Source organism: Sorex araneus, chromosome 1 (assembly GCF_027595985.1).
Source record: "Sorex araneus isolate mSorAra2 chromosome 1, mSorAra2.pri, whole genome shotgun sequence".
Taxonomy (NCBI): domain Eukaryota; kingdom Metazoa; phylum Chordata; class Mammalia; order Eulipotyphla; family Soricidae; genus Sorex; species Sorex araneus.
The window spans coordinates 356,145,132-356,156,790 of record NC_073302.1 but is presented as its reverse complement, the minus strand read 5'-3'; the positions used below and the strand labels follow the sequence as shown (position 1 = coordinate 356,156,790).

The 11,659-nt window shown below is 39.2% G+C and overlaps 1 protein-coding gene across 1 annotated transcript in view; it reads right to left on the bottom strand.

Moving 5' to 3' along the window:
- Positions 1–442: 442 nt before the first annotated feature.
- SUGCT (succinyl-CoA:glutarate-CoA transferase) overlaps positions 443–11,659 on the bottom strand; it is a 977,794-nt gene continuing 966,577 nt past the window's right edge. The window contains exon 15 of the mRNA XM_055144204.1: positions 443–1,192. Within this exon, the coding sequence (XP_055000179.1) occupies positions 1,029–1,192 (164 nt within the window). The 3' untranslated portion in view covers positions 443–1,028. The remainder of the gene's footprint in view (positions 1,193–11,659) is intronic.

Sequence of the window (11,659 nt, the reverse complement as noted above, 5' to 3'; positions counted from 1 at the left end):
GGAGGAGGTGGAGAAGAAGAAGAAGAAGAAGAAGAAGAAGAAGAAGAAGAAGAAGAAGAAGAAGAAGAAGAAGAAGAAGAAGAAGAAGAAGAAGAAGAAGAAGAAGAAGAAGAAGAAGAAGAAGAAAACAACTCTGAATAACAGTTTTAAAGATAAACATCTGTAATTTATTGTAGCAGAAGGTATGTGATGATATAGCTTTAAAGCATTCGTGTGGTCACAACTATGAATGGAGATCATCTAAGGATACTGACATTGGAATCCTCCTATTTGTCTGATTTCATGTATCTCTGCTTATGTGATGGTTGGCTGTAATGTCAACTTTGTTATCTATTTAAAAACCTATTGCATTTGCACTTGATTCAAAACAAGTTACCAGTTAAACACTCTCCCTCCATAATGAATTATAGATTCCTAAACCCCAAAATGCATTCATGAAAAATAATTTTCTGCCACTTCTGAAATAATCAGATAAATGCAAAATAAAGCTAATATTTATTCCACAGAAAAAACAGAAATTAGTTTTATATGGGACATCAGTAAAATTACAATTTAAAGTACTGATCAACAAGGAATTCTTGAACTTAAAATTAACTTAAAATCAACCACAAGGACTGCCGTTCTACTTATAGCTTTGAAATCCTAACAAAAGTTTAAGAGGATTTCATGCAAGGAGAGGAAGTCCAAAGATCTGCTCTTTTTCAGACCTGTTTGGGTTGGTGGCACAAACATTTAGATTATTAATGTCATTAGAATGAGGAATATATTTTTCCAGGAAAAAACTTTACAAAGAGGAAGGTCTCCCCAAAACCCACAATTCATCCATTATCAAGGAAATAGATAGTAAGGAATAAAAGGTGGGGTATATCACTACAATATTTGATACCAGAGTCACTCTGGAGATGACAGGCAGGAAGTCTGGAATCACTCTTCTTTCCAATGGCAGGTACCACAATTGCAGAGATAGATCCAGAAAAGCATTTTCTTTGCTTGCCAGCACTGTTGCATTAAGAATGAACATATCTCTGTCACTCGGCCTTGTGTTGGGTCACCACCCCGGCGCTGAGCAGTTCCCCGATGGCCATGTCATCGTATCTGAGGAGCTCCTTCAGGATCTGAGTTGTGTGCTGCCCGAGCAGTGGGGGCGGGCTGGCTTCTTCTATCTTGAACTGACTGTATCGCACAGCTGGGCCTGTCCAGGAGGAGGAACACAGGAAGCCTGTTAATGACTAACCCTAGGAAACTAATTAGCCAAGCGGCCAGGGGCATTTTCGATGAACTTCAGGAATCTCTGCCGCTAGCACCCTGTGGGCTCACTGGCACTGCTGTTGGAGAAGAGTGTATGCCACAGGAAGACTAGACTGAGAAGACTCAGCGTGGCTCAGCTGGCCTCTGAGGGCTGAGAGCGGGTCCCGGTGTGTGCCAGGCCCTGTTCAAGAGCTGCCTGCCTGTCCCATCAGAGAAGGACAGGTGCTCAGCTGGGTGACAGGTACAGGCACTCAGCTGGGTGGACTCTAGGTTGAGATTAACAATGACCCTCTGAGGAAAAAAATAATCTAATCCCAAGTAAAAGTTTTTCTATTTGGTGTCTCGTGTATATATAATTCTTTGATTTAGTTAAGTAAACTTCAAACTAACTTTGACAGTGAAGAGGTTATAAAGGTTTCAGTTGTCTGAAAGAGGTGGCCTTGAATCTCTGCTCTTAGATATTCTAGTAGAACCATCTTGGAAAAATTACCTAACTTCTCTGAGCCTCATGTTCTGCATCTATGCCTAGTATCATAATGATTACCCAAATATATGAGAATTTACTGAGGGGTTGAAGGGATAGTGCAGCGGAGAGGGAGATTGCCTTATATGCAGCTGACCACGTTCAATCCCCAGCATCCCATATTGTCCCCTGAACCCACCAGGAGTAAAACTGAGTGCAGAGCCTGAATACTGATACAGTTTGGTGTGACTAAAACAAAAACAAATAAATAATCTATGTGAAATAATAGGAGCAAATCTGTAAGCATTCACAAACCCACAATAATGCACAAAATTCACTAATTATTTTGAAAGCATAAATTACCATAGCATCTCTCTTAAATGTTACAATACAAGAAGAAAAAAGACATTTATTGCCTGATATTTGCTGAGTACTGGTGTTTGCAGTGTAAATATGGTAACTCAATGAATACTTTCAATGACAGTTGGAAATAGGTTTTATTTCTCCCTTTATTAACATAAGGAAAGCAATATTTCAAAAGTAAGCTACTTTTTAAGCTCATACAGTTAATTATTAATAGCTCTAAATGTGAATCAAGGCCCATCAGAATCATCTTACACTTAAAATCATTGCGATGTTCTTAACCTTAAAAACCTCTCCTTAGTATCCATTCTTCCACCAACAATTTGGATGAACACTAGGGAAATTCATTTCAAGTGATTGATTATGATGTCAATCAATGAATGGTAATTATGTTGTCTGTCATTTGATTAAAGTTCAGGAGGGATTAGATATTCACAGGACAACAAAAGAGTAGAAATGTAACTCATAATTTTTAAAACCTATGTTTAATTTGGGGAGCTGATGGGCATAAGTAATAGGAAAATGGGTAACAACAAGGTGCATTTGGATAACAGGATGCAGTAAGTAAAGCAGTACTTCAAGCTCCTTAGAAAGCACTATGATTTAAAATTATTGCTCATCTGGGGTGATAGTACAAGTAGGGCAAGTGCCTTGCTCTCAGTTGAACAGGGTTCAATCCCCCATAACCCATATGGTTTTCCCAAATCCACTAAGAATAATCCCTAAGCACAGAAAGCCAAGAGATAAGCCCTGAGCACCACTGGGTGTGAACCAAAATTAAATAAACTGAAAAATAAAAGTACTAATATAAAAGTCATTGTTGATAGAAATATAGGATAAATATCTCCTAAAATCATCAACTCAGACAATTGTGTAACAAAAATTGTAATTTTATTTTATAAAACAGATCAACGTCGTTTTATTTTCTAAAATGTATGGCATTCCTATATACAAATAAAGAAAGAGAAGAGAGATTTAAAAAATATCCCATTCACAACTGTGCCTCAAAAAATCAAGTACTTGGAATAAGCACAACTGTCACTGTCACTGTCTTCCAATATTTGTTCGAGTGGGCACCAGTAACATCTCTCATTATGAGACATATTTGTTACTGTTTTTGGCATATTCAATATGCCACGGATAGCTTGCCAGGCTCTGCCGTGCAGTCGCGATACTCTTGGTAGTTTGCCGGGCTCTCTGAGAGGGGCGGAGGAATCGAACATGGGTGGGCGGCATAAAAGGCGAATGCCCTACCGCTGTGCTATTACTCCAACCCAAGAAAACTAAAGAGGCAAAAGATCTATACAAAGAAAATTACAAAATACTACTTCAAGAAATTAAAAAGGACATAAGGAAATTAAAACACATTCTCTGTTCACTTATAGATCAAAAGGATTAATATTTTAATAGGATCAAAATGACAATACTCCACAAAGTAGTGCATAAATTAAATGTGGTCCCTAGAAATATACATTACTATCAGGGAGATATAAATCAGAACTATAGAAAGATATCCCATGCCACAGAGACTGACACACATCAAAAAGAACCATGTTTATTCTCCAGGTAATTGGGATTTCCCTTGGAGACCCTGCCCAACGTGGAGAAGCCCTTTCCCCGTCTCCTGCCCATGGTTTGGGGCTCCCTCTGAAACCCCAGCCCTGCCTGGCACCTTTCAGCCACCGCGCCGACCAGCCCTGACCCCTCCCTCATCTCCAGGTTAGGGGCGTGTCCTCACCTTAGGGGGCGTGGTCTCAAAAGTGGGCGTGGCTCCGTCTTACGCAGCAATGGCTGCAGTTGTTTTTCCCATCCTATGCATTGTTCTTTGGCCACAATCGACATAATCTATTCCTCTGAAGAATACCCTGGTCATCTTAGTCACTATATGTTAATAGTCAACTAACCTAGCCTATCCTAATTTCACAAAAACTGTCAGTGAACACATCAAGTTGCACATAAAAGTCCTTTGTAAAAAGATCATAACCCCATGTCTTCAGTTGAGGCCCCTCCCAAGCTAAGGAGAGCGCCTGGCAGTAAATCCCATAACAACATGAAGAAACAGCGAAAATACCCAACATCCGGAGGGATCAAAGAAAGTATCTCAGAAACCTCAGCAGCAACTTCCCAGAAATACAACCTCCTCTCAGATAAAGAATTCAGAAAGGAAATTATGAAGATGGTTCACAAACTCAAAGCAACTATGGTACCAACATCCAATAAATTAAGGGAGGTTATGGAGGCAGCATTGGAACAGTCCACCAAGATAATCCAGGAAAAAAATGAGAGCAGAAATTTCAAAGCTACAAGCAGAAGTGACACAACTAAAAGAATCAGTAGATGAAATAAAAATCTCGGTAGGAGCCCTCAATAGTAGAATGACTGCAGCCGAAGACAGAATCAGTGAGCTTGAAGATGAGCTGCACAAAGCATATAGGCAACAACAAATAGTGGGAAAAGACCTAAAAATGGCTCTAGAGCGAATTAGAGTCCTAGGGGATGACCACAAGAGAAACAACATAAGAATCACTGGAGTATCAGAACCACAGGGAACCAATCCCAGTGAAAAAGACACAATTAAAGACATCATTGCTAAGAAATTCCCAGAGCTAGAGAATCCAGATCCAAGGAGTCTGAAGGGTACCAGCTAAAAGGGACCCAAATAAAAATTCCCCAAGGCATATCATAGAATGATGGATGCCGTGGATAGAGACACAATACTGCAAGCAGCAAGATTAAAGAAGGAGATTATATACAAAGGAGCACCCCTTAGATTCACAGCAGACCTATCAGAAGAAACCTTCCAAGTCCGAAAACAATGGTGGGTTATAGTGAAAAAACTTAATGAAATGAACACCTCACCAAGAATACTTTACCCGGCTGAACTCTCAGTTAAACTTGAAGGAACCATACACTATTTCACAGAGAAGCAACAGCTCAGGAACTTCATAGACTCAAGACCAAATTTAAAAAAAGGACTCAAAGGGCTACTATAAGACAAGGGAAAAACCTACAAGAACAACAAACCCTACAGAAAAATGGCACAAAATCCCATGACAATAATTTCTCTTAATGTTAACGGTCTAAATGCACCAATCAAGAGGCAAAATGGATTCAGAAACTAAAGCCAACTTTCTTCTGCCTATAAGAAACACATCTGAATAGTCAGAACAAACACAGACCCAAAGTCAAAGGATGGAAAACAATCCTGCAAGCAAACAGCTCCCTCAAGAAAGCGGGGGTGGCCATACTAGTATCTGACAACATAGATTTCAGGCTGAAAAAGATCAGAAGGGACAGCGAAGGTCATTTTCTATTCATCAAGGGATATGTACAACAGGAAGAAATTACACTATAAAACATATACGCACCTAATGAACGACCAGCTAGATACTTAAAAGAACTCCTAACAGAATTTAAGGAGGACATAAATAGCACGACGATAGTAGTTGGAGACTTCAACACTGCCTTATCACCTCTGAATAGATTGACAAGAACAACACTCAGCAAGGAAACAATGGCTCTGAAGGAAGAAATGGAGGAGACAGGGCTAAAATAGACGTATACAGGGCTATATACTCCCAAAAGAAAGAATTCACATTCTTTTCCAGTGCACATGGAACCACGCACAAAATAGACCACGTTCTGGGTCACAAATTATACCTTAATAGAATCAGGAAGATAGAAATTGTATCAACTATCTTTTCAGACCATGATGCACTGAAGATGGAAGTTAATCAAAGACAAACGTGGAAAACCAAATCAAATACTTGGAAATTAAACAAATCACTATTGAACAATGAGTGGGTCACAAACAAAATCAAGGAAGAAATCAAAAAATACCTTGAAACAAATGAGAATGAAGACACAAGCTACCAGAATCTATGGGATGCAGCTAAAGCTGTCTTAAAGGGGACAATTTATAGCTCTGCAAGCTTTCCTCAGAAAGGAAGAAAGGGCCTATGTAGATAGTTTGACTTCGCAGCTCAAGATCTTAGAAGAGAATCAGCAAAAGGAACGCAAACCAGATCAAAGGAAAGAAATAAAAAACTTAGAGCACAAATTAATGATATGGAAACCCAAAAAACAATCCGAAAGATCAATGAAACAAAGAGCTGGTTCTTTGAGAAAATAAATAAGATTGATAAACCGCTAGCAAGAGTCACAAAGAAAAAGAGAAAGAAAACCCTAATAAACCGAATCAGAAAAGAAAAAAGGGTACATCACAACAGAAACTAATGAAATTCAAAAGATCATCAGATACTACTTTGAGAGTCTGTATGCCACGAAACAAGAGAACCTAGAAGAAATGGCTAAATTTCTGGATTCCTATCATCTCCCAAGACTGAACCAAGAAGACTTGGAATACCTGAATAGGCCCATCAATATCAAGGAAATTGAAACTGTAATCAAAAGTCTCCCCACAAATAAGAGCCCAGACCCAGATAGATTCACTAGTGAATTCTTTGAAACATTTAAAGAGGACCTGTTGCCAGTTCTCCTTAAGCTTTTCCAGGAAATTGAAGAAACAGGAACTCCCCCAAACAGTTTCTATGAGGCTCATATCTCCCTAATACCAAAAGCAAACAAAGACACCAGTAACAAGGCAAACTACAGGCCAATAACCTGGAAGAATACAGATGCGAAGATCCTCAACAAAATATTAGCAAATAGAATTCAACAACTCATCAAAAAGATCATACACCATGACCAAGTGTGATTCATCCCAGGAATGCAAGGATGGTTTAACATTCGGAAATCAATCAAAATAATCCATCATATCAACAAAAGTAAAGATAAAAACCATATGATAATATCAATAGTTACAGAGAAAGCATTTGACAAGATTCAATATCCTTTCATGATGAAAACTCTCACCAAAATGGGTTTTGGAGATACTTTCCTTAAGATAGTCAAAGCCGTCACCCACGAACCTATGGCAAGCATTATCATCAATGGGGAAAAACTAAGGGCCTTTCCTCTAAGATCGAGGACAAGACAAGGATGCCCACACTCACCAATTCTCTTCAATATAGTACTGGAAGTACTAGCAATAGCCATTAGGCAAGAAAAAGATATTAAGGGGATTCAGATAGGAAAGGAAGAAATCAAGCTCTCACTATTCGCAGATGATATGATACTATATCTAGAGAAGCCTAAAAGCTCTAGTAAGAAACTCTTAGAAAGAATTGACCTGTACAGTAAAGTTGCAGGCTATAAAATCAATACCCCAAAATCCATGGCCTTCCTATATGCAAAAAATGAGATAGAAGAAAGGGACATGAAAAAAGCAATCCCGTTCACAATTGTGTCCCAGAAAATCAAATACCTTGGAATCAGCTTAACTAAAAAAGTAAAGGACCTCTACAAAGAAAACTATAAAATACTACTCCATGAAATAAAAGAGGACATGAAGAAATGGAAACATATCCCCTGCTCATGGATAGGGAGAATCAACATTGTCAAAATGGCAATACTCCCCAAAGCATTATACAGATTTAATGCGATCCCTATAAGGATACCCATGACATTCTTCAAAGAAATGGATCAAGCAATCCTGAAATTCATATGGAACAATAAACACCCATGGATAGCTAAAACAATTCTTGGGAAAAAGATGATGGGAGGCATCACCCTCCCCAACCTTAAACTTTACTACAAAGCAGTAACAATTAAAACAGCATGGTACTGGAACAAAGGCAGAGCCAGAGACCAATGGAACAGAGCGGAATATCCCTATACGCAACCCCAAATGTATGATCATCTAATCATTGATAAGGGGGCAAGAAATGTGAAGTGGAGCAAGGAAAGACTCTTCAACAAATGGTGCTGACATAACTGGACAACCACCTGCAAAAGAATTGACTTAGACCTTGACATGACACCATGCACAAAAATCAGATCAAAATGGATTAAAGACCTCAACATCAGACCACAATCCATAAGGTACATCGAAGACAAGGTTGGCAAAACCCTTCACGATATTGAAGCTAAAGGTGTCTTCAAAGATGACACGAAACTAAGTAATCAAGTAGAAAAATAGATAAACAAATGGGACTATATTAAACTAAAAAGCTTCTTCACCGCAAAAGACATAGTGACCAGAATTCAAAGGCAATCTACAGAATGGGAAAGAATATTTCCCATATATCCTTTCCCATATATCCAGATATATTTCCCATATATCCAGAGATAGGAGGAGAGGGGCAGTGTGAGACGAGAATGGGGAGCTTAGTGAGACTGGGACAGGCGCATGGGGAGAACAGAATAAACAGCAACTGCCCAGCCTATCCCTTGTTTCCTCCTTCGTCTGCCCACAGTATTGACTGACCCAGGTGGGGAAACCACGTGAGATCACCGAATGCAGGTGGCCAGAGAGAGCTGAGATTTCCCTAGCCGCCTGGTGATTATACAGTATAGTATCAGGTCATGTGCAAATAGTGATAGCTTAACTTCTTCCTTTCCTATCTGGATGCTCTTAATATCTTTTTTTTTTTGGCCTAACTACTATGGTCAGTACTTCCAGTACTATATTGAATAGAAGTGGTGAGAGTAGGTATCCTACAAGTTCTGGTAGCTTGTCTCCTCATTCTTGTTTGTTTCCAGTAATCTTTTTATTTCCTCTTTGATTACCTTTATTATTATTATTTTTCAATAGTGAATCACCATGAGCATACTTATAAACTTTGTGTTTGCGTTTCAGTCATACAATGATTGAGTACCCATCCCTCCACCAGTGCCCATTCTCCACCACCAATGATCCCAGCATCCCACTACCTCCACCCCATCCCACCCCCACCACCCTTCCTCTGTGATAGGGCATTCCCTTTTGTTCTCTCTCCCCTTTTGGGTGTTGTGGTTTGCAACAGAGGCATTGAGTGACCACTGTGTTCGATCTATAGTCTACACTTGGCACACATCTCCCAACCTGAGCAGGTCCTCCAAACACCCTTTACTTTGTGTTCCCTTCTCTATCTGAGCTGTCTTTTCCTCAAGCATGTGAGGCCGGCTTCCAAGCCATGGGGCAAACCTCCTGGTTCTCATTTCTATTATTCTTGAGTGTTAGTCTCCTATACTGTTACTTTATATTCCACAGATGAGTGCGTTTTATTTCATTTTTAACCCACTGGTTGCTCAGTACTGAGATGTTCAATTTCCAGGTATTTGATTTGATTCTCCCGTTCTGTGTGTGATTCACTTCTATTTTCAGTGACTCATGGTTTGAAAAGGTAGTTGATATAATTTCTATCCTCTCAATTTTATAGAGGTATGAATTGTGGCCTAATACGTGGTCTTATCTTGTAAAATGTCCCATGTGCACTGGAGAAGAATGTATATTTGACTTTTGGGGGATGGAAAGCCCTGTATATATCTACTAGCCATCTCTTTCATTTCATCCTCAAAGCCACTGCTTCCTTGATGAATTTTAGTCATGTTGATCTACTAAGGCAGTGTTGAAGACTATAACTACTATTCAGTTGCGACATAACTTGGGGTAGGACTAACATGTAGAACCTTAGTGTTGAGCTGCCTGGAATAGGGGCTGTGAACTAGTACAGAATAATCATAGATGTAGTAAGGCTGCATGTCAAGTCAAAGAAGATTACTCCTGGGTCTTCAAATTGGGGAAAGTCTGCCTTGGCATGAGACATTGGCTAATGAGGGGTGTATAAGCACAAGACTATTGTTCGAAGTTACCCGGTGGTGTCGGGGGAAGATACTTCCTTGGGCCTGGCAAGCTGGGGGCAGTTTGGAACACAGAATCTTACCATAACAATAGCTGCACAGACCTAATACCTGTTTACTCCCACAGGTGGTCATGGTTTATTTTGCAGCAGGCCACCAGTTAATTTCCCAGTCAATTTCCTATTTCAGGTAAAAATAGACCCATTATCTACTAAACTCCCTCAGATGTGTCCCAGGCAGTGGAGGGAGGGGATGGGGGACAGGCGCTGATATTTTATTGAAAGAACCACCTCCATAATACCACAGGCACCATGGGGAAACAGTGCACTAGAAGTGGGTAAAGATAGGACCCCTGAAGCCTCAACAAAGAATGCCAACATACATGATCTCTCTGATAAAGAATTCAGACAAAATGGTGAGGGTGTTCAATGAGCTCAAAAAAAAGAACAGACACCCATTAAATACAGGAGGATATAAAAGAAACAGTGGAACATACAGCCAATAAAATACAGGAGGAAATGAGAGTAGAAATATGGAAACTACAAAAAGAAATGGCATTAACTAAAAATTTATTAGATGAAATGAAAAGCTCAGTGAGTGCCCTCAACAGTAGAGTGACAACAGCTGAAGACACAATGAGGTTTAGATGTAGAAAACTTCCAGGGAACAGCAAAAGAAAAAGTCCTCAAAATAACTCAAGGGTAGAATAGAGAACTCAAGAGGATGAATTCAAGAGGAGAAACATAGGAATCATCAGAGTCCCAGAAAGACAGAGAGAGAACCCCTCTGAGAGAGTAACAGTTAAATACATCATTTTGCTAAAAAATTTGTAGAGCGGAGAATGTAAGCATTCTAATCCAAGAAGCCCGAAGGATATCAGTTAAAAGAGACCTTCATAAAAGGACTCCTAATCAGAATATTGAACACCATAGAAGAGAGACAATACTAAAAGCAGTAAGATCAGAGAAGGAAATTACATACAAAGGAGCATTCCTTAGATTTACAGCAGACCTATCAAATGAAACCCTGCAGACCGGAGGACATGGTAAGATACAGATAAACAACTTAAAAAAAAAAAACTTGAAGTCTTGAAAGAAAAACTAAAGGGACTATTGTAAGGCAGGATAAACCCCACAAACACAACAGTCCTGTATAGAAAGATGGCACAAAAAGCCCATGACAATAATCTCTCTCAATGTCAGTGATCTAAATGCACCAATTAAAAGACACACGGTGGCAAAATGAAATAAAAAATGGAAGAGTGGGGAAACTGGGGACGTTGGTGGTGGAAAATGCACTGGTGGAGTTATGGGGGTTCCATCATTGTATGACTGAAACTCAAACATGAAAGCTTTGTAACTGTATCTCACAATGATTCAATAAAAAAGATTGAATCCAATGTTCTTCTGCCTACAAGAAACACATTTTAATAGTTGAAGCAAACATAAACTCAAGGTGAAAGGCTGGTAAACAATTCTTCAAGCAAACAACTCTTTCAAAAAAGCTGGGGTGGCCATACTAGTATCCAATGACATCGAATTTAGACTGAAAAAGTTTACTAGAGACAATGAGGTCATTTCCTAATAATCAAGGAATAAGTACATTCCTTGAAGAAATTAGACACCTATATGTATATGCACCCAATGATGGACCAGCAAAGTACTTAAACAATTGCTAATAGACTTTAAGGAGGACATTTGTAACAATACAATACTACTCATACTGCCTTTAGATGCACAGATGCATGATTGTCCCCTGCAACCAAAGCACTATATTTGAAGTAATATACTTGTATCTGCAACCTGAATCCATTTTGTGACATTTTAATTGAGTTATCTGAAGGAAGATTTACAACTGGAAAATAGTTACTTAAATAAACAAGGAATCTGGATTGCATTACAG